A 23,721-nucleotide genomic window follows, 5' to 3' on the forward strand; every position below is an offset into this window, starting at 1 on the left:
ATATTTGTCCAAACAAATGTATCTTTAGTTGTAGCCTACCAGCCATTAAAATTAATAAGAAATTGAAGAAAAGTGTGATCTAATCATTTTTTCCATCTCATATAATAAAGTTAAGTCAAGGGCTGATAAACTTGTTCTAGAAGAGACAAGTAGTAAGCACAGAACTGTTTGTCACGGAAGTGAATATTTGGCACCTAAAAGGAGGCAAAATAATTTGTGTCAGGTCACTGTTTGCTGAATTCAGTGTGTTGTAACCTGTGTGCCCAAATCACTCATTTGCCCTCCAAGGAATGCTGCCGAATGAACAAATAAGGTCAGATGCTTCCGTGTTTTCCCGTCAGTTTGATACAATCAGAGCATTCCTGGATTTATGCCACAGGGGAAAAAAATAAAAAAATATTGCTATTTAATACACTGAATGGCCAGTACACAGTCTGTACTGTGCTGAGTAAACAGAGGCAGACTGAGCCGTGGTGTTTTTCCTCCGAGAGGTCGGCCCTCTCTCACATCAGCAAACCTATCTGGCTCTTTGGAGGCTTGAACAAACAGTAGCACTTTCACTGCAGCACACACTTTACAGTTTCCATGTTGTACAGTAAGGGCAGGCTGCCCACCTGACGGCCATTTTTCTTTAAGCAAAAAAAAAAAGAGAGGGCTGGTTAGTTGAGGTGTGTCCTAGCTTAACCATTAACCCCAGACATTATCCTGTGAAGCTCCTCTGCTGACCTCCTCAAATCACTGATCTCTGGGAGTTTCAGCCGAGTGACATTTTATCATTTTGTTTCTTGTTCACTGGAAAAGATGTTGGAAAAGATCTTAGTCCTTCTTTGTTTGTCTTCTGCTTTGGCACAAGAGCTCTGTGAACCAGGTAAGGGATCATACTTAATACCTTAAAATATTTTCTTTTTATCTGAAGATACTGTCAGTAAACACAGGCTGTGTTACTGTGACGGCACCAGTGTAGTTGTATTTCTTTTTCTTCTTTTTTTTGCCTCTGAGGTGTGGAATGCAGCTTTTAATCTGAAACTAAATCGGATTAGGCACATAACTCAAACATTTGCCTCGAACAGTGGCCTTCAAGCGAAATCAACAATTATTCTAAAGCACATGCAGGCTATCTGCAGCTCTTAGAGGGAAAATAGCTGAGAAAGCTTACATGAAATGATGTTAAACCCCTCTATCGGTGCATTTAAATATGTTTTATCTTTATAGATGCTTCAGATGGCTACAAAGTCCGACTCAGCATCAAAACCGCTCTGGGAGATCAAGCTGTATGTATATAGTTAAATATTCATCACCCTGTGAAAAATCAATCAAAGCTTCAGATCATAAATAAACTTTTATCATGTTAACCTATATACTGTGCTGATACTGTAATTATAATCTATTATTCATAATCAACTGATCATTCATGCAACCAGCTACCCTTATAAATATGAATGTGCTGAATATGAGCCAAAATTTACTCAAAGTGTGTGAGACAAGGACAAGGTCCATTTGGTAATTTATGAACCATAAAGGTTGTTACTGGTCTTGTTCTTGCAGTACGTTTGGAATAAAAATGAAATGTACCTTTTCCGAGCAACTCTGGCTTTTGCCATGAGGACTCAATCCAACGGACAGGAATACGAGTAAGACAACTTTAGTGTTCTCTTTTGTTGTTTGGTTTTAAAAGAAATAATACAAAGTTCAACAGTCCTCACAAGGATAATCTGTTTTTTTACGGTAATGAATTGAGTGAGTCATGGTTTATGGACGTGTTATGACAATGATGTGGTCTTTATTGTCCTGTGAAACGTTACCAGTGTGTCAAACATCATTGTGTGTGATGAGACGCCCAGAGTGTCCTTCTGGTTCGTGGTGACGTCACCGCAGAACAATTTGCTCCTGGTTGCCAAAAAGGAGGTGGAGGAGGCTATAAGGTAATCACAAGAGACTGTCACACTGTTGCTTTTCTTTAACCCTTTATCAGGCAAATAACTATATTTGGTAACTTCAGTGGAGTTACAAATTTACTAGATTAAAGTGCCAAATCTACAAGAAAAATATGTGCAGATTTAAGAGATTTAAAGTGGCAAATCTGCTCGAAAAAAGTCGCAGATTTACGAGACAAAAGTGGGGAAAAAAACAACTTTTTTTCTCACAGATTCACCACTTTAAATCTCATAAATCTGCACATTTTTTCTCGTAGATTTGACACCTTAATCTCGTAAAAATCTCTGGCAGTTTGTAATATCCTCCAATATTCTCTAGGGTTGAAATTTGGAATTTGCAAGTATTTCAATAAGTGCCCTATTAAGGGTTTACCCTTGTGTTGTCTTAGGGGTCAAAAATGACCCACCACTAAGTTTAACAGCAGAGGAAACCCCAACGGTGGCCTGAGAGCTCAAATCGCTTCAACTTAAGAAAACACATGCAAATACACAAAACACAAGCAAATTGAGAAAAATCTTCATCAATTTGACCACACAAGAGCAGCATTTAGAAAACGTGCTACATAGACCACAACACAACACAATAAGAAAAAAGCACTGCAAATAGACCACAACACAACAGAAGTGTTTCCAGAGGACACTTTAAAATGATGCACATGTCTGGACACGCTTGATATTATCACGTTATTTCAAGAGAATGATAATTTCACGTTATAACATTGACCCCTAGGACAAGTGGTGAGTACAGAAAGTTAAGACAACACAAGGGTTCATTTGGAAATGTTATTTTCTTGCCGGGATTCAGACCTTCGAATCAACCAAATTCTGTCTGGTATCAGACAAGTTATTTTCTCTTTGGCCATTTCTCAGAGAGGTTAGAGGTCATATTCAACTCTGACAAATGTGAGTGTTAACTTCTTTGTTTGGGCTTGTTGTTTTGTCCTGTTTGTCTTAATATGTGGGGATTGCTGCTGTAACTGTAGGCTGGAGGCATTATTTATGGCCCTGAAAAATATGTTCCCCAGCTCTGTATTCATTTAAAATGACATGTGTTAGGATTAGAGTTGGGGTTAACTGGATAATATACAGTCATGGGAAAATGTATTAGACATTTTCTTCAATTTCTTGTTCATTTTAATGCCTGGTACAACTTAACATACATTTGTTTGGACAAATATAATGAAAACAACAAAAATAGCTCATACGAGTTTAATTTAAGAGCTGATATCTAGCCATTTTGACCATTGAGTAAGTGATCTTTTTTTTTTTTTAAAAACTCTTGTTTTTATTTTAATTTCAGTTAACTCAAGTGTGTTTTTCAATTCAATTTTCGTTAACTATAATAACCTTGCTCGCGTCTGTAGCAGCAAAACGATAGGCCCACTAACAGGTGTGTTGTATCAGTTGTGAATTCGACTTTTAATTTTAATGGAGAAGAATGTTATTTTGTCCCTGATTTAAAGACTGCTCTCTCAATTCACTACACAATTGTGATTAAATAGTCTGGGCACTTAAAAGGATGCCTCCTGGCCACTTACCTTTGGAGATTTTCCAGTTTCAAGCAACAGGAAGTGGACCTTCCAGTAGGACAGAGGACACTGTAGAGATATTGCATCTCCCTGGATTCTGGCAAACTTTAAGCATCAGTTGCACACAGTGGTGGAATGTAACTAAGTACACTTACTCAAGTACTGTACTTAAGTACAATTTTGAGGTACTTGTACTTTCCTGGAGTATTTCCACGTATATAACTTTATACTTCTACTTCACTACATTTTTAGAGGCAAATATTACACTACATTGAGCTGCCAGTGACTTTTCAGATCAAGATTTAACATGAAAAAATACGGTCACAACAATGTTTCAAATTAAACCACATAACATATATTAAGTAGTTACAATCTACCCTACCTTGACGACCTGCTTACATAAATGCATAAAAAACAATTATATATATATATATATATATATATATATATATATATATATATATATATATATATATATATATATATATAATGGCAAAAAACCTTAGATCATTGTTTTCTTAGATTTCTTGTTCATTTTAATGCCTGGTACAACTGAATGTACATTTGTTTGGACAAATATAATGATAACAACAAAAATAGCTCATAAGAGTTTAATTTAAGAGCTGATATTTAGCCATGGTTTTCTTGATAATAACCAAAATCATTATCAAGAAAACCACGAACAATGGCTACATATCAGCTCTTAAATTAAACTCTTATGAGCTATTTTTGTTGTACCATGCATTAAAATGAACAAGAAAGCAAGCAGAAAACAATGGTGGTCTAATATTTTTTTTTCTGTGAATGTATATTTAGATTTAGAATATTTATAAAAAACCTTCTTGGGTCCATTCTACAAATTGAGTACTTTTACTTTTGATACTTTCTAAGTACATACTAAGTACATTCTGATGCTGATACTGTTGTACTTTTACTAAAGTAAATTTTGAATGCAGGACTTTTACTTGTAGTGGAGTAATTTCACAGTGTTGTATTAGTACTTTTACATAAGTAAGAGATCTACTTCTTCCATTGCTGGTTGCACACTATTCAATACATGTACCAATTATTGACTTGTGACAGACACGTTTGTCTGACAATAGCAATTAATCAAACTTTAAATCTAAGCCTTTTATATTTCCAATAGAAAGTCCAGGAACCGCATCAACAGTGCCTTTCTGCTGACCGATAAAACTCTGGAGTTCGCCGGCATCGATCCCACCCTGGCAGCACCGGTCAGCTATGACACCCCTCCATGGCTGATTGCGTTCGGGGTGGTTATGGGCGCTGTAGGAGCTGGCATCGTTGCACTGCTTGTATCTTCTGTGATCCAAAAGAAACGGTAAAAAGATGATTGTTGATACATTATATTTATGGTTTTGTAAATGTGATCGCTGAGCTTAGGCAGTCTTGTGTCTGGCTTTTCCTTCTAGCAAAAAGAATGAGAAAAGTGAAGACGAGGACGCTGAAGAAGAGACACGGGTAAAAACGGTGGAAAATGGCGCTGCTTCGGGTGACGGTGTTTACAACATGTCATTCGCAGATGATGAGCGACTCACAACAATGTAAATCTATAAAAACTCTTCCATGTAAGCAGAAAGGTTATTAAGCTTCTCCAGGTGGACTTTTGTTGCACTGTAATAATTAATCTGCTAAATCTTGTAAATTGTAATTGTTGTTTCACTGATTTAATCCATTGCAATAATTTTGTCTCAAACTCTCAAATGTATGTTGCTTTTTGATAAAAGCGACGTAAAAGCTAAATGACATCGTAGAATTGTAGATTTTTTTTAAAGCCTTTCTTTACTCCAAATAAATGCTAATAACTACTTATTATACTGTATATGTAAAGACACAATAAGTAGGATTTTCTGAAAAAAAAAATGTATACAGTCATACAAAAATAAGTGTGTGGTAGCGTGCCCTTCCCTCTGCCTGTATTTTCTCATTTATTTTCATTGATGTGTTCGGGACACTCCTGGGTATGTAGAAGCTTGGGAAGCTTCGCTAATTTATCCTGTCTGGACAAAAAAACATGATGCCTACTAGCTAGCTAAACTGAAGTTTGCTTTGGGTGGGGAGGAGGAACTTTGAATGTTGCAATGGAAAAATCCTACTCATTGTGCCTTTAAAATTTTTTCTTTTCTCTTTTTCTTTTTCTCTTTTTTTCTTTTAGCCAAACATAATTAGATAGAAACCAGTAAGAGAATGGTTCCATATAGAAAAGGGATCATCTGCAGCTCCTTTTATGTGATCGAATCAAAATGAGGTCCGTGAAATTATGATACAAGATATCTGCTCCTGTTTTGTTTGTTGCCATTCGATTTCTGTCCCTAAATTAAATTCTAACTTTAAAAAAAATAAAATACAATTATTGTTTAAATTAACAGTAGTTTAGCTCATTATGATGATGGTTGGACACCTTTATATGAGATGACAGAATGTCATGCATGTATGCAGATTTGTGTAATCTATCTGTGACATTTGGTCCCCATGTCGGCCTTATTTGGTCAATATGGTTGTAATAACACATCGTGTTCAGGAGATATGACATTTTTGTAATAGCCATGCTATTTGTGGAGCTGTGTGGAATATCACAAAATCTGAAAAAAACATTTTTTTCTGGCTTGGTTCACAGATACAAAGTGTGGTGATAATTGCTTAAAATTTGTAAGAACAGTGCAGAAAAAAGGTTTGGGCACAATTGACAATGTAAACCCATTTGCAGCAATTAGATGCTCAGAGTAACGGACGTAATACGAAGGGTGCAGAGGACCACTCAGAATGGGCAAGAGGAGAGATTGATGGTTCAAACAAACCCCAGACTTTGAACCAGGACACTGTGTGAAACTACGTCAGTGTTGTTATTTGGAGTCAACCTGTGTAATTATATCCAGTACTTTAATGAGGAAGTTGTTTTTTAGCCCAACCCTGTTCTATTACTCTAACCCTAGTCAGTAAATCTAGTATTGCCTGAAATGAACTTTTTCCTGTGCACAGGATGTCACAATGCATGTAACAAGCAGATAGTGACACACTGTCCCTGACCCACCCAAAACCAAAAGGGAGTTGATTTGTGTGTGTGTATCAGACGCCAGGGGGCCGTGACAAAGCGTTATTTTGTGACAAGTTGGGATGAGAATGCATTGACATTTGACACCGCACTCCCTTAGGTCCCCAGCAAAACACTCACCAAGTGTAAACTAGATAAGATGAAGGGCTCTCGAGATATTTGAAGGACAAACACACACACACACACACTCACACACACAGATTCCTTGCTTAGTTGCAGCATAAAGTGGAGGTGGGCACAACTGTGGGCTAGGAGATATAACATTTAATTACGGCTGGGCGATATGGACCAAAGCTCATATCCTGGTATTTTTAGGCCGAATGGCGATATATGATATATATATTGGGATATTAAACAAAACGTGCAAAGTGTTTAGTTTTAACTCAACCCCACAAGAAATCGTCATCAACCTGTTTTAACCTTCTACCTTTTGAAGCAATTTCATCAGATTCAGATGCTCTTCATCTGCAATCCAAAATCCCTCCAAATTACAGACCATTGTTTTTTTTTCTTAGGAACTAGCTCTTGCTAGTGTGCAGAGGGGAGCAAACAAATAGTGGTCATAAGTTAAGGCAACATCAAAAGGTATTATATATCGGTATGACGGTATTGTCTCAATTACACATCTCTTTCTAAAATATATCGGTATAATATATCGGTATAACTCGTAACACCGATATACCGCCCAGCCCTACGTTCAATCACTAATAATCCATTCTGTTTCTCAATTGACATATTAACGATTATTGCTCTCATACACACCTTTACAACCTGTGGCCCACATAAAAAAATATGTATATGATGTAAATATTTCATATTGTCAGACTTTTCAGAAAAATAAATAAATCTGACTCTTGGATGAGAAAAAGTTTGAGGATCTTTGCTTGCTCTCACTAAAATTAAGAAAATATCCTGCCTTCATCAGAAAAAAAAACTATATGATCCTCCCCCCGATCCCCCCTCTACTTTACCAATAATTTTTATATGGTCTCTGAGCTCCATATAAAGTCTTAAAATGGATGTGAGCCATAAACAAGAGTGACGATATCCCACAGCATCAGCACAATGTTTCTTTAAAATCATAATTGAATCAACGCCAGTCTGTTGTCTTTATAGAGGAACTATGGTCTTTTTTCCTTTTATTATTATTATATGTGCCAGTATTTCCAGCTGCTGTGTTGTGATATTACAATTCACTCCTTAGGCGACAGAGAAATGCAATGCACATATCTAACTTTAGGTGGCACCGTTGTACCGTCCAATGCTGATATCCTTGACTTCACAGCACTCTTCTTAGCACTCTTTAAAGTGTGTGAGAATGGCAATATGCCTTTTACGCATTTGAATTTCAAACACATTTTAATTCCCTGTTATTTTATTTTCGTCTAACTTTTTTTTGAAGTGGTAATACAGAAAGTCTTTCACATTCGTGTAGACTTGTGTCTATATTTAGCATTAGTAAATTAAATCTGTTCCTGATCTCCAGGGTGAGGATATGTCTCTTTCTTGATCATTTGTACAGTGACATTTCTGCAGCAGTTAGCATTGAGCCAGAAGATACCCACTGAGTGCTGACAATATGCAGTGTGGTGATGACTAGTTATTATTTGGCACTTCATGTAAGAGCCCACTCCTTTTCCTCTGCATTTCCTCCTCTAGCCTGAGGAGTCCAGTTTTTTTTATACCTCATTTTTCTTGTCAGGACGCCAAAGATTTTCTGTCAAATTTAGTTTGAAAGCATTGCAATCATATTAGAACGTGGCTGATTAAGACCTAAATTCCTACTGTAGAGGAAGATAGGAAGCGGGAATAATTACAGAAAGCCAAATACATTTTATCATATTGTTGAGAATAATGTCATTATTTTAATAAGTTGTCCTGATACCTTCTGAGTAAGAAATTAGCTTTGAAATAGCTATAGAAATGAGTCATTGTCAAATGACAGATTGCCTGAATAACATTACACAATCTTGAAGTAAATGATTATTTTGCTGTTGCCTCTGTGCTCGTCACGAGAACAATGCCTGTGTGTACTGCGCCGCATAATGGCTTTTGCCTAATTTTGTCTCTTTAAAAAGGTGGGAGATAAACAAGCCTTTGGAGATAATTCCAGACGAGCAAACACAATAGTGAATTATAATTAATCTTGCGTGGGTGAAATTATGGGGAACGTTATATATTGTAAGCTCACGTCTGCAACAGTTTAATAACTGAAAATCAGATGCTTAATTTCCTGTGTGGATTCCAGTAAATATCCCCCTCCCAAACAATTGTCCACTCATGAGCAATAACCACTAAAGCGGATGTTTATCTACATATGGACATTATTTACTGTACTTTCACAACAGTACACAAGTCTTTGACAGTGACAATCTAATAATTTCTAACTGTGTGCAAATTGCATAGTGAGCAGGTTTTGCTACCATATTGGTGACTACTTGCTGGAGTTGAACTCTACGGAGCTACAGAATATAAATGAATACAGTTAAGACTCATCGGAGCAGCTCAGTGAACACGTGGCAGTGTTGGCCTACATTATAACACAGTACTTCACTGCTTGTGTGGGTTAAAAAAAAATCTAATTCAGATTAGAGTTGGGTCGATTTCTGGTTTTGCTGGTCTGGTGTCCCAGCATAAACCGGTTTGATTTCATGCCAACCAGCTGAACCGGCATTTGTCATTATGACACTTTCTGGCAAATAAAGAAAGTAGCCAACCTTATGAAACTGTGCAGACCTCGTCACAGTGCTACATCAAAACAACCCTCTGCCTTGTTTTTGCATGTTCATGTGAGGGATAGGGCTGTCTCAATTCCCTTCTGGGTTAAGGGCTAGGGCCAAGGCGTAGGGCTACGTAGCCCTTGAAATGAAGCTTCTGAAGGACCACACTTGAAAGGGAGGGCTTTGAGGAATTTCCCAGCATCCCCTGCATCACCTGTCACCGAAGTTTAAAGCCGGCCGGCAAACTTTTAGGCGATGGCTAAAGCCAAGGAGACACACAAACAGGAGTGCATTAACATCACTGGAGGCCCCTGGGCTACAGAACTTTATGAGGCCCCCTATCCATAAGTGGTTGACACACTATATTTTGCCTATAAAAACTCGATACAAGGTCATCTTTGGCTCTGTGCCATTTATTTCTACCATTGTATGTACCAAATGATAGTGATGAATGATGATGCAATTAAATAGAAGTAGTAAAAGGGAACCCTACCAGATTGTGCTCTCTATTTGCATGATCAAGTCCATTATCCACTAAGCTGCAGCAGGTTTCGGATAGTTTGCTGTCGTTAATACTGCTGAAAATGTCTGCGACCTTAGGCAAGGACTCCGAGAATAATTTATTTTGTTTATTGGCTATATGTCGTTGTCTTGCCTGTCGCTTTGTGTGCCGTCTACTAAGATGCATGTTTTATATATATGGTCTGATTTTGTTACCTTGTATCAACATTAAAGATATGGGAGGAAGGGGGGGGGGGCTCTCAGTGTCACACCATCCCCATCACTTTTACCACCAGATGTCACTGTATTGCAGCGTCATGTGGGATGTGGGGTACAGTTGAGGGTTCATTAGCCATCATAATTATTCTCAATTTTGAGAGCCCCCCCCCCTCCCATGGTGGAGGCTGTGGGGCTGTAGCCCAGGTTAGCCCATTCATTAATGCGCCCCTGCACACAAATGGAAGTATTTTCAGCATTTTGATCATGGCAGTCGTGTAATGATACTGTGTTCAAGTGGTTTTTAATAACGGACAGTATTTTCAATTGTGTTGATGCGATTAAAATTGCCTCCTCTGTTGATGTAACAGTCTGTGAGCGTTAAGCGATGATGATGGAGGGGTGTCTCATTTCTTAGGGGAGTGTTCTAACGCCTACCACCATCAACTCTGTATTGAGGGGCAATGGGGAGGCTCAGACAGAGGGGTAGGGGAAGGGGTGGTAATGGGATTTAGTCTTAGCCTACACTTGAAGGGGACACTGAGGTACAGTCATGGAAAAAACTATTAGAGCATCCTTGTTTTCTTGTTTGTTTTAATGCCTTGTACAACTAAAGATACATTTGCTTGGACAAATATAATGATAACAACAAAAATAGCTCATAAGAGTTTAATTTAAGAGCAGATATCTAGCCATTTTCCATTATTGATAATGATTTTGGTTACTATAAAAAAAAGCATGGAAAATGGCTAGATATCAGCTCTTAAATTAAACTCTTATGAGCTATTTTTGTTGTTATCATTATACTTATACAAACAAATGTACCTTTAATTGTGCCAGGAATTAAAATGAATAAGAAATTGAAGAAAAGGGGTGGTCTAATATTTTTTTCCGTGACTGTATATTTACGAGTGTGGAACACTGGAAACTTCCCACCCTCAGTGGTCGTCATCTCTGTCATGTGGCGTAAAAGGCCGGACCACACAACTATGAAAATTGCTGCCAAAGAAGCAGACATGTTTGAACATTGATCTTTACAAGTTATACATGCTTTCCATTCAGGACCACTTTACCATAGTCACATATGGGCGAAGTTTGAATGGAATAACTGCTGATGCTATCACCAGCTGATATACTGAGCCTTGGTAAGTGCTTAAAGCACCTACCCAAGGTAGCAACACTACCTTGGTGGATTTAAGCACTCGATTATGTACATAGTGTACACAGTGTAGTACGTAAAAGTGCTCTAACAGAAGTATCCAAATTGAGACACAGCACATGTTTTTGGGTGATGAGACGAGACATGGCAGAATAAGTCCGTAAAGAGCGCCAATATGCAAACATTCTGGAAGAAAGAAGTGAGCCTCACTCTCTTCTTCTTCTCTTTATTGGCGGATAGCGAACCAGCTTAGAGGTGCATTACCACCACTCAAGTCGAGTTCAAACTAGCTAATTCAAACGGCTGCTGAATCAGTTGTGACACCTCGTGGTAAAATCCAGAAGACTGTTCCATTCTGGTGTTTGGCTTATTAATTCATATCAAACCGGTTTGAAGATTCAGCCCAACTCTAATTCAGATACAGATTAAAGAATTTATAGTGAGCGTGCCCCTATTTAAACTATCAATATTAAATATCACAATTCTGGTCAATATTTGATGAGGCCTATTTTCTAACAATGCAGCTTTCAGGGCTCGGAATCAATATTTCAAAAAAGTTAATTTTTCATAACTTTAGCTTTGAAAGCCCAAGTGCATTATTAATATCAGAGCAGTGTGAAAAGTGACAGATTCCATATGCATTTTATAAACATAGTGGAGGAGGTGAAAACTATACGCTGTGCACTGATTCCACCACAAGTCTGGATTTTTTTTCCCCCGGCAGGGGGGCTAGAGGACAATACGATCTCTGTCAGAGGCTCTGTGTGTTTTGCCATCCCCTGCTGTGTTTCAAATCCATCACTGTAGATTGAGTTCTCCTCCCTCCAACTTTTCTTTTATTGCAGTCTAGAAATCCCATCTCTGTTGTTCTTTTTCTTTGTCCTCTTTTAGTTTATGAGTCTCATCCAGAGTAGCCACCGCAGTCACTCCTCCCTCTGCTGCTCGTGTCTCTCCTCCTTCTCCCTCCTTCTCCTTCTCCCTCTCTCTAATGATCTCCACCAGCCTCTGAAACTTCTGGTTTAGCTCCTCCATCCCTCCCACCACTCTCCCATCGTCCTTCTCTCCATCGCTCTCCAGTGAACTCAGTGACTCAGCCCTTGAATCACGGCCCTCGAACTCATAAGTCTGCAGTGAGTCATAGGGCGGCTGCGACAGGTCAAAGGTGACCTGATCCAGACGGATGTTCAGGAGGTCTTCCATGCGGAGGGGCTGCGGGTTGGCGGCCTCTGCTCTCGCAGGATCCGCCCAGCCTCTGTTGTTGCCAAACATCCCCCCAGGTAAGGGCAAAGGCTGCGGGGTCAAATCCTTTCTCTGGAGTCTGCACATGTTCAGTAGCTGCACTCCCGTTGGGTACAACCCACCGCCGCTAGTCCCGTTCATACACGTCCCTCTGCTGTTTGGATTCAGTGAGCCCACAATGCTGTACGTGTCTCCTTTCATGTAAACAGGAGTGTTCACAGAGTTGATTTCACTGCCATTTGAATAATTTCGCTCTGAAACGGAGGGAATGGAGGAATCAGTATCAATGTCATCTAATGTGCAGCTAGTGGCTCCAGTGCTGATCTGAGTCTGCGCTGACCCCGGTCGACCCTCTTGCTGGTTTGATGAGGAGCTGGTGTGACTCTGGCATGAAGACTCATTTGGGTCACAGTGCTTCAGATTGGCAGCATTTTTGGCTGGTGTCGACTCTGTTTCTGTTGGGGTTATCTGTAAAATAGAAGAAGAATAAGGGCCATATTAAGTGATTCAGACACTCAAACAGGGACAAATGTATGGAGCAGGTATGGTAGCAGAAAAAGGCCATATTGAATTAATAAATGAATTAATTGATTTTATTAAATTATTTTACTCTGAATACCCCCTATTTGAATTTATATGGTTTGAATTAGATCATTTTGAGCTTTGCTTCTAAAAAAACCCAATAATTTGACAAATTCTGATTTTCACTTCTCTTTCTGGGGTCATGTGACTGACTGGACTGAACCTGATTAGACGGAGTGTTGTTGAGTGTTAGAAAGGCACTTATAAATGAAATATATTATTATTATTATTATTATTATTATTATTATTAACAACACATACGCATGGAGGGCCACCCGCTAAATTAGTTCAATACAACGACTTAATTTCACATAAGATGAGTAATGATTTTGTTTGACTCATTTTCTGTAACGAGTGTAGTATTAAAGCATGGTGGGATTAGCAAGCTAGCTAGCTAACAAACTAGCCATCAGCTAATAGTTAGCTTGTTAGTTAAACCATTCTTTCTTGCTTCACTGTTACAGAAAAGGAGCCGCCCAGTGGGCCAATGGCTAGCAGCAGCTCCTATAATGGACAAGCTAGCTAGCTAACATCTCTGGAGCTGTTGACACACTTTACACTACTAACGTGTTTTATTTCTATGTTTGCAGGGCAAAACAAGTAAGCCAAAGGAAGGAACATGGATCGTCTTCAATAAAAATAAAAGTTCTCTTAACATTGAATCCATTGTAAAGCGCTGGGTCTAATGGTGCCTCTGTGTCACTATACGCCACTATGTGACTCCTGCACCAGGAGCAGTGTTGCCAACTCCTCAGTAAGGAAAGTAACTATTGGCTGTCCTAAAAGTCGCTAGAAGTTGCTAAATGATGTCATCGCCTAATTTGCCCATTTGACCATGTGCATCTAATTGTAATGGAGGCTGTAGGAGAGAGGAATAACATTGTGGGAAAGACAAAAAGATAGTAAAAAAAACCCCTAAATTTGTTTAGAACTATGAATGCACTGTCTTTTATCAAAATTCCAACCCTCCTCCTTTATTCCGGCCTTGGGAACGGCAAAAGTGACCCAAAAGAGACACTGACTGTAAACCAGCCTGCGGTTACTTCGCACATGCATGCACGTTTTGCAGACTGGACGCTGAGGGGTTAACATCCCCTTCTCTGACTGCAGCTGGGAGAGACTGCTGTGGGAGGACTGGGCCGCTTGTGAGTGCTTTGGGACGAGGGAGGGGCCGCACAGCAGCCCCCACGGCTCGTTAAGAAGAGTAAGAACAAGTCTCCAAAAGTCTCCAATTACACCACAAAAAAAAAAAAAAAGTCTGGAAAGTCGCTAAATATAGCGAAAAAGTCACTAAGTTGGCAGCACTGACCGGGAGGGGAGTGGACGTCAGGACAATGAATGGCTGGATTTTTAATCTCTCAGCTGCCAACACACTTCACAGCTCCACTGACACGTGTTGGCACCATATCAACTAACAACAATTGACGTTTTGTTATGTGCCTGCTAAATGAGCACGGTGAACAATGCAGTGTGGTCTTATTCTATTTCTACAGTATTTTCTTTAGACAGATTTCTGTATTTGTGTTTTTGTTTGAGCTCTTCTTACTGGTTTGAGGTGGGCAGGACTTTTGAATAACATCTGAATCAGAATCTGATGATAGTTGGTGGGTTGCTACAGTGACTAAAGTTACTTATGAATCACACTGTTGCACATTTAGTCATGAATATATTAGGCTATATTGTTAGAAAACATTATTATTCACTCTGTTAAATCCTTATGGCCTTTCCTTGCTTCCATATGATTGCTCCATATTTTTATCTGTTGGTGTTAATACTATTATCTGACCTTTGCCTGATCCTGATTCTCTTTTGTGTCAGCAGTGCTTGCTTCACTGCCTTCATTTCTGTCTGTGGTTTTGCTCTTCGCAAGCATGTGCTCTGCTTCGTAACTAGCAGGGCTCATCTCGGGAGAATGCAGCAGAGGCTCAAAGGTGCTCTGGTTCTGGATGACAAGGGAATTGCCAATGTGACCTGCAGTAAGCCCATGGGTCAGCTGTGTTAGCTGCAGACCTGCCTCCAGTGGCCCGACTGGATAATCTCTAAGAACAGGCAATGTTTGGAAGCCGTAGCAGAGGCGTCCGTAGAGCGGAGCGGAGCCTGGCCTCTGCTGAGGGTCCAGGCCGGGGCGCGGGTTACGGCTCCAGCTGTACGTCCTGGCCCTTGGCGCATTCTGCTGGGTGTACCATCTGTGCCAAGAGATAAATGTCAGAGAAGCACACAGTCACACACAAACATGCACACGCTCCCATAAGCCACCATGGCAAGGATAAAGTTTTTTATTTATTTTGGGGAATAGCTCACATGTTTCTGTTGTTGTGCATGTGCTGTATTCTGTGCATGCTCTGCAGCGCTGTAATGTCAAATGCTGCGGTGTCTGCCTCCCCTCCCCCCTCATCATCATAGGATATGATGTTTTCCCTGACATCATCCTCCTCGAAGGGTGAGTGGGAGTCTCGCTTCTGATGGCGCAATGACAGCGAGAGTGCACACACCACTAAGGGGCAAAAAAGAGACACATGACCACCATACTCCTCAGATGTCACAGAAGCAACCTGACACAACTGCTCAGCATCTGTAAAAAAAGTCATAACATATTTTTAGTGCTTCAGTGACTTCAGAAAACCAAACAAAACATACCCAGCAGAGTGGTGACACAAGCCAACATGGCGAGTAAGGTGACCAAACTGAAAATTAGAGACGGCGAGGCGGAAGGCACGGGGAGACAAACCATGTGTCTCTCCCATCTCCTGTCCCTTTGTCTTCCTCTATCCTCTGTTTGCATGCCCCCTCGCAGACAGGGACAAATGGTCACAGTGACCGTGCCAGTGTTGGTCAGACCCGAGGCCCCGTCGCGGAGCACAACTGGCACATAGAGGGTGAGCGAGGATGAGGAGAAGCCAGCGAGGGGCTCCAAGGCTGACTGGAGCACCAGGCTGGCTGTCACACCTGATAACGAAGCAAAAAAAGACACGCATCAAACACGGTCAGTGCACAACATTAGCACTGGTTTTGGCTGGTGTCATTTTTCCTGGATTGTGCGTGAAATAGAAATACAGAGCTAATCGGTGCTACCTCCGGTTTCTCTGATGCTGAGATTCAGGGCAGAGCTGGACTCTGGAGGGATGCTGAAGTGGATTGGGGTGTCCTGGCCTCCCTGGTCCCTGTCGATGGCTCGCAGAACCTGAACTACCTGTATCACACAGATCATCATCTTTTAATGGTTGTAAAGATAAATCTGAATAGAAAGCTCATTAACAGGGCAGAAAAGAAGAATAAATATTATTGCTCAGAAGTATATTATTGAACTTTTCTTTTAAAAACCTGATATTTATGGGTCATAATGAGGGATCATAAGGAAAAAAACGTTGTAGTAAACTATTGTTTTTGACTGCAGAAACTAATTTAAAGTTATAATATATATGATTTAATAGAACATCAGCACTGTTTTTGACAATTATTGTCCATTTTTTTCCTGCAATGGCTCTATGCCATTATGCTAATGCTAATGCTAACCCAACAATAACAACTGCTATTGCTTTATATTTAAAGTAAAATACTCAGTGGCATTACTGTGACGTAGTCTCAGATAACTTATTTAACATGAGTGCAGTTAGAAGTGGGCTGTTTTTTGCGATGTAAAGATGAAGTTGAGTAATGGCGTCCTGAGCAGAGAATGAATCTCTCAGTATTGTAATCACAGCTCGGGTTGAGACATAGAGACAGGCAATCACGCTCTCATTCACTCCTACGGGCAATTAAGAGTCACCATTTAAACCTAAGTGCATGTTTTTGGACTGTGGGAGGAAGCCGGAATACCTGGTGAGAACCCACGCTGACACAGAGAGAACATGCAAACTCCACACAGAAGAGCACCCTCATAATATATAGAATTGAAAACATTTATACTATTCTGAAAATGTGAAGCTGAGTTGATAAGGATGATGTAAGTTTGCTTTTGCTGTACCAATTTCTAATGCTGGAATGCTTTTACAACAGAAGAATAACATTAAATAAAGACAGAAATGAGAAAGAAAAAATGTCACTTTCAGGAGCCAGAATGGATGAAAACATCAACAAAATGTGACATTAAATGTAATATCAGGCAAAAACAAAGCAAAAAACGGACCTGACCGGGGGCACTGGAGTCACATACAGACGTTGTGTACTGCCTGTCCAACTCCGGCGCGTTGTCATTCTGGTCTAGTGTCTCTATGGCAACCACAACCCTTGACACAAGATTTGGATTGTCTGAAAGAAAGAGAAACGGACACTAATGTGGAAATCATCGCCACATTTGTATCATTTTTTACGGCACACTTTATATTCCCAACTCCGAGCGAGGCTTTGGGTGAAATATGACCGTGGCAAGCTCTGTTGCTCAGAGCGCCCCGAGGGCAGAGGGGTTGACATACCCCTCTGTGTGGCGATGACAGTGATATTATGCCACTGCTCCTGCTCACGGTCCAACTCCATCACTGTGCTGATAAAGCCCGTGTCAGAGGCGATGCGGAACAGAGCCTCGGGGTCTGACTGGGGATCGATGGAGTACCTGAGATACAGAAACAGGCAGGAGCAGGTACAGTGAGGGAAAAAAAGGGAGTGAGAAGAGCTCTGAGTGAGTGACTAAATGAGTGAGCGATGGTGTAATAACCACCTGATGTTGGTGCTTTGTCCTGTGTCTGGGTCCACAGCGAAGACCCGGCCAACAGAGCAGACAGGGGGGCAGTTCTCAGACACATCCAGATGGTAGCGAGCCTGGGAGAATCGCGGCGGCTCATCAGCATTAAGGACCATGACCCGGACTGTTGCCTGGTCCTTAAAGGGACCTTTCCTTAGGTACCGTGCATCCACTATAGGATTGGCAACTTCCACAGAGAAAGTGTATGAGCTGCGCATCTCATAATCCAGCAGCTGTTAGGAAAATATAAAGCAGCATCAATCCAAAGGTTATACTTTATTAAAGACCTTTCATATATGATTCATATGCATACAGTACTTAATGCATTACCCACATTCTTTTTTATCTCTCTATAAAACTCACATACTACAATGTTACATTTTGGAGTTATTCCTTTCATCATCACGCTGTTCTTACTTCATCCTCTGCTGCAACCTTTTAATTTAAAATTTCACCGAGCAATAGTTCTTTGAATGCCCAATGCTTCGAAGTAAAAGAGACGAGTCACACTGGCTGCCTTTAACACGGCTGCTCACTTCAAATCAGCTACAGCTTTCACCAGCTGCTTATTAGTTCATTGTTACTCATTAATTGCTTGTGTAGAGCCTTGGGAATCTGAACCTGTCAGCTACAGAGTCTCTTTGAGAGGAGTACTGAAGTGTTTAAATGGCCAAATAATATTAATTTGCAATACCAGACCAAAGGAAATTTGTTAACTCCAAACTGCAAATGTCACCTATTGAATGTTTTTTCTCATTATGTGGCAATTCAAAGTGGCTCTACACGACATTTAGAACAAGAAAAGAGCAGTTAACAACTGTTTACTATGCGAAGGTGTAGTGGGGTAGAGAATGAAGTCGTGCTCCCTCCCTGCATTTTAATCCAAGATTCTCCCTTCTGTGCTGACAACAAACAACAACAAATTGTGGTGGTGGCTGTTCGTGCACGTGTCGTCCCACTCCAGGCACCGCTCTGTCCTGCTCTCACAAGGCGGTTATCGCTGATAACGCTTTCCCAATCCATGTCATTGCCATGGAAGCGTAACGGCACACTGCTGGTTCCCCCTTTAGGTTACACTGTTAATCTGCGTTCACACTATCAGCAACAGGCTACCACTCATTTTTAATTGGAGCTGGTGACATGAATCTACAAACTGATGCTTGACACTTATCAATGTGTGACGGGCTACAAATCAAAGTTGGCTGGGCTCAACTGTTTTCAGTGCTTTATTGACACGGTGAAGCGTCAACCAATAATATGTTTTTGTTTCAACAACATTTAGGCTGCAGTCACACAAGCACGCCTGCAGAGTGACATCGATGCTACATGGATATCAGCTGCTGGCTTGTAGTCCGTTTGACAGCCAAGTTGGTTTAACGACACACACTTTTTTTTATGGTTGAGGCAACTTGGTCAAAGTTCACCACAGCTGAACCCCACACAATGCAAAGATTAGGCCTGTCACAATAACACCATTTTTAGGACGATATATTTTCCCAGAAACTATCACAATAAACGATAATATCGTTGCATCGGTGTCGTATTAGTTTTATAACCATATTAGAGCATAATAAGTACATCCTTTTCCACAGCAATTATTTTTTAAATTTCAAGAATATTAAACATTAAATTGAAACGTGGAATATATATATTTAAATATCCTACATAAATAAAAAAAATATAAATAAACTACAACCAAAACAAAACAAAAAATAGACTTTCAGGCTCTGTTAACAAAACATTGCAATGAGATAATCATTATGTATTATATTATTTTATTATTAAAATAACATATAATAAACAACTTAATAATAACTTAAACCACAAAAAAGCACAAAAAGTCACACATGTAAACGACAATACACTGAGTCCAGAAAAAAACTTATCTTGTCAATTTTTATATATGTGCATTTTCTTTTCTTTTTTTTAAGATATTTTTTTGATAGGACAGAGTGAAGGGGGAGAAAGAGGGGAAGACATGTGGGAAAGGGCTCCGAGTCGGATTCGAACCCAGGCCTTTGCCTCTATGGTACACGCTCTACCAGTTGTGCCACCGGGAACGCCCCGGCATGTACATTTTCTATTGTAGCAAAACCTCGTTGTCCAGCTGGCTTCAGCTAACACACTGGTCGATTCTGTGCACTCGTAAGTATTGGCTCCGAGCACTGGAATGCTGTTGGAATACACTGCTGAGTACAGTAATTGTGATGGTATTGACAAATAAGGTAAAAAAAACAGGAACTGGGGCAGTGGCCGATGAAGGAACAGCTTGTTTCACCTCTTCATTGTATATTATTTTTAGCCATTGTGGTGTTGACATTACAAAAGTGATCGCACAGTCACTGTCTCCAATATAAAAAACGAAAAATGCTCCCAGCTGACATAGGGCGAGAGGCGGGGTACACCATGGACACGTCGCCAGACTATTGCTGGGATGACACACATTGAGACAGACAATCACGCTCTCATTCACTCCTACGGGCAATTTAGAGGTACCAATTAAACCTAAGTGCATGTTTTTGCATGTGGGAGGAAGAGGGAGTACCCAAGCTGACACGAGGAGAACATGCACACTCCACACAGAAGAGCCACAGGCCGGAGTCGAACCGGCGACTCTCTTGCTCTGAGGCAAGAGTCGTAACCACAGCATCTTGTAGCCCGCAAATAAGCATGTCTTACAATTAAAAAAAAAATTAAATGACAGATAATAAAACAGAATTTTTATGAGCCTGTCTGATGGACAAGGAAAAGTCTAATGCAACCTCTGGTGCACACGGAGATGCAATGGGGCGGCAAAATGTGATGCTGTCACCTGACGTCCATGATAACAAACACTCAAAAGCCCATGACAACATAATCACTTCAATGAGTGCTTCAACAATTAAACAGCGACTCAGTGTAAATGTAGCTGGGTAAACTTTGTTACATTGTCGTTCTTAGTGTGAACACAGCATTAGCTCTGTCCAAAATGTTGCAGTTTTTAGGACTGTTCGCAGGGGGGTAAGCACCATGCTGCTAGCTGCCGGCTCACCCACCACCGTGTTTGAGAGCCGTGTGCAAGCAATCAATATGCCCTGAATCCTGTTTACAGCCACTTTAAGCAAAACAACCTAGATGTAGCTCAGATCTTCAGCTCTTATGAAAACTTTACACATACACACTCTGTATCCCTCACCTTGTTCAACACAATGACAGCCTCTTGGTCTCTTCCGGTGATATTAAATATTTCGGCCTCCTCTGTGTCCAGGATTGTGAACTCCAGCTGTGCATTTTCTCCCAGATCTGGATCGGTGGCAGTGACACGGCCCACCTCCACACCTGGTGCTGCTAGCTCAGATACAGAGAATGACCAGGCACCTGCAGAGAAGAAAACAATGAATACAATGGTTCTGAGCACTGGCACGACTGTCAGTGAGACTCCATGTGAAAAAAATAAACTGCACAAGGTACAGCGGGATGGCGTCTGGCTCAATTTTGTGTCAACTAACATAATGCATGTGGCTATGTGGCTCTTATTCACATATTTCCTGTCCAATTTTAAAGGATTGGTCCACATTTCTCCATTGTCTATCGCAATCCTTTTCTCATATGCCCATATGCACGTAAATTGGAAGAGTTATTTTGTTGTTATCTGTAATCATTGCACCTGCCCATACAGGCTGTAATAATGTGATTCTGAAGGATGAGATGGGGGACTAAATCCACAGCTGTCAGTCTGTGTGAAATGTATTCTCACTTTTAGCTGAAGCTTATATCCAATCTTACAAAGTTACACTATATTTAGTGTGGAACTCCCTCTTGGGAATGTCTCGTGGGAATGTAAATTTTGAAGATACCCGCTTAGATATGACTAACTCTAGACTGCTGATGCCACATTAGCTTTGGTTAAACTTTTAAATGCATCTCTGCACAGAATTTCTCTTACATTGAAACACGGTCATATAGTAAGGGATCTGAAAAGGGTGAGCGAGGAAAGGAGGAACACTTGCAGCCACCAGTTACTCTTTCTTCAATGTACACATAAACATGTTTTAAGAAGTGTCTCTCATCAGTACCTCATTTTTGTAAATTACATTCTGTCTTTATTTAGCTGAAATGTTTCGTCAATCTCATTATAAACTGAATATTTGTGGGTTGCCATACGTTTGCCATACATTTTGGGATGGCAATGCCAGATTGATCCCTGACTAAAATATCTCACAGTATTGGTTAGATTGCCATGGATTTTTGTATAGAAATTCACAAGATATGAAGCCTGCTGACTAGTGATGGGAGTCGAGAACTGGTTCCAAATTGTCCGATCCATCGTAATTGGATTAACAATAATGGAAGCAACTTAGCAAGACTTCTTGATTGGAACCATGCACACCATATGACACAATCAAATAATTGGTTTAGTTCCCCATGTGCTGACTGAACTTGGGAAATCAGCCTTGTGTTTTAATGTACCAGCGACCTGGAATGATGTTCAACTCACACTGAGGATCAATATGCCCATAACATTTTTTTCAATTTCATAGCTTGATTGCAGACTTTCCTGCAACTGTTTTTAGCTTTGGTCATTTTAAATATAATTTTTACTTATTCATTTATCTTGTCTATTATCTGTATTTTGAATTTGTTTTTCTGTATTGTCTGTAAATGTACTCGTCGTCACTGTAAATGAGGGAAACGTCAGTGTCTTACGAGTTTAAATTAAGTGTATATAATTGTTGGTTGTAAACATACAGTACGTAGAACTGTAAAGCTTCAAAACAATTGATTGTTATCTATCAGTCCTCCAGGAGCATTTGAACTTATATTAAAATACTTCTAAGCTACGATTAATATTTTGTTTAACATATTTTTCCACATAAAAAGTAAAACTCTCGACTCTCAAAAGGGGTTGGAAGCACACCTTCTCTTTCTCACTCATTGAAAAATGAAAGAAATAGCATTAGAGGAAACATCAAAGAGATTCAGCCATAAATGTTTGAGCCTCCAGACTCAGACGAGGAGTCTCTTGTGCAACAGACATGTGAATGATAAATGTAGTTAACATCTATGTTGTTTGTTAGCTTGTTTGCTCATGACTGGCAGTGGCAGTAGACTGTATAAAATAATGGACGTAGCCACATGACACCACCCATTGGTTTTTGGACTTTTGGCCGTCATTATTGTGTTGTTTGCAACCAGCACATGTGCAGAGCGGAGCCTGAAGATTGCTAAGTTGTCAGCTAACACTAGCTAGCTAGCTTAGTTACCAAGGGGCATACGTTATTTAAAATGAACCAAACATTAAGCTGAGTGCCTTTTTGTCCAAATGAAAAACATTTTTAGACCAAAATAGTATTGACTTGTCAATCACATGATAGTCAAACCTATCCTACCTACCTTTTTTCCCTACCATAATCTGCCATCATTTTGAAAATAGTGAAATTTTACCTGCAAAATACTGACAAATAACTTTACCTGGTTTCTCTTTTGAAACCGATGTCCTAAAAGTAGCTAAAAGTCGCTAAATGACAACATTACCTAATTTGCATAATTTACCATGTGCATGTACAAAAAGTGAGTAAAAAACCACCCTAAATATGTTTAGAACTGCAATTGCACTGTCTTCTGCCACAATTACAACCCTCCTTTATCCGGCCTCAGGACCAGCAAAAGTGACCCAAAAGAGACACTGACTAAAAACCAGCCAGCAGCAACTTTGCGTATGTGTGATTTGCAGACTAGACGTGGAGTGGTTAACATCATCTGGGAGAGACCCCTGCGGGAGGACTTTGCTGATGTCAGTGCGTTGGGGCGAGGGAGGGGCCGCCAGCAGCCACCATGGCTCGTTAAGAAGAGTAAGAACGAGTCTCCAAAAGTCTCCAATAACACCAGAAAAAGTTGCTAAATTTGCCGATAATCGCTTTTTTGAAAAAGAGTCGCTAGAGGGGTCTGAAAAGTCGATAAATCTAGAGACAAAGTCGTTAAGTTGGTAACACTGTTTGAAACCCCTTGTTTCAGCCAAAACATTATACTAATGATATGGAAAGCTCAAATGTATTGCAGCATATAAAAACACCATATGGACATAAAAAAGGGTTAAAAAACTAGATCTTT

General features: G+C 40.1%; 2 protein-coding genes across 2 annotated transcripts in view; one reads left to right on the forward strand and one right to left on the reverse strand.

Moving 5' to 3' along the window:
- The first annotated feature begins 531 nt into the window (after nucleotides 1-531).
- cltrn (collectrin, amino acid transport regulator) lies at nucleotides 532-7,407 on the forward strand. The gene is made up of 6 exons (XM_059341693.1): nucleotides 532-868; nucleotides 1,213-1,271; nucleotides 1,546-1,631; nucleotides 1,806-1,922; nucleotides 4,611-4,805; nucleotides 4,897-7,407. Exons 1-6 carry the CDS (start codon nucleotides 802-804, stop codon nucleotides 5,030-5,032), a joined length of 660 nt encoding a protein of 219 aa, XP_059197676.1. The 5' UTR covers nucleotides 532-801; the 3' UTR covers nucleotides 5,033-7,407.
- Nucleotides 7,408-10,105: 2,698 nt separating this feature from the next.
- The window catches only part of LOC131977857 (uncharacterized), a 33,148-nt gene continuing 19,532 nt past the window's right edge, over nucleotides 10,106-23,721 (reverse strand). Inside the window, exons 6-15 of the mRNA XM_059341302.1 lie at nucleotides 20,807-20,988; nucleotides 17,608-17,864; nucleotides 17,366-17,502; nucleotides 17,080-17,201; nucleotides 16,026-16,143; nucleotides 15,591-15,899; nucleotides 15,255-15,447; nucleotides 14,740-15,139; nucleotides 12,132-12,839; nucleotides 10,106-10,204 (exon numbers count right to left, since the gene is read on the reverse strand). Coding sequence (XP_059197285.1) covers nucleotides 10,106-10,204; nucleotides 12,132-12,839; nucleotides 14,740-15,139; nucleotides 15,255-15,447; nucleotides 15,591-15,899; nucleotides 16,026-16,143; nucleotides 17,080-17,201; nucleotides 17,366-17,502; nucleotides 17,608-17,864; nucleotides 20,807-20,988 — 2,525 coding nt within the window. The remainder of the gene's footprint in view (nucleotides 10,205-12,131; nucleotides 12,840-14,739; nucleotides 15,140-15,254; nucleotides 15,448-15,590; nucleotides 15,900-16,025; nucleotides 16,144-17,079; nucleotides 17,202-17,365; nucleotides 17,503-17,607; nucleotides 17,865-20,806; nucleotides 20,989-23,721) is intronic.

This window comes from Centropristis striata, chromosome 9 (assembly GCF_030273125.1).
Source record: "Centropristis striata isolate RG_2023a ecotype Rhode Island chromosome 9, C.striata_1.0, whole genome shotgun sequence".
In the NCBI taxonomy this organism is placed as follows: domain Eukaryota; kingdom Metazoa; phylum Chordata; class Actinopteri; order Perciformes; family Serranidae; genus Centropristis; species Centropristis striata.

Coding starts and splice junctions, on each gene's coding strand:
- cltrn (XM_059341693.1), top strand. CDS start 802: ATGTTGGAAAAGATCTTAGTCCTTCTTTGTTTGTCTTCTGCTTTGGCA. Junction 1,923..4,610: donor GAGGTGGAGGAGGCTATAAG/GTAATCACAAGA, acceptor TATTTCCAATAG/AAAGTCCAGGAACCGCATCA. Junction 4,806..4,896: donor TCTGTGATCCAAAAGAAACG/GTAAAAAGATGA, acceptor TTTTCCTTCTAG/CAAAAAGAATGAGAAAAGTG.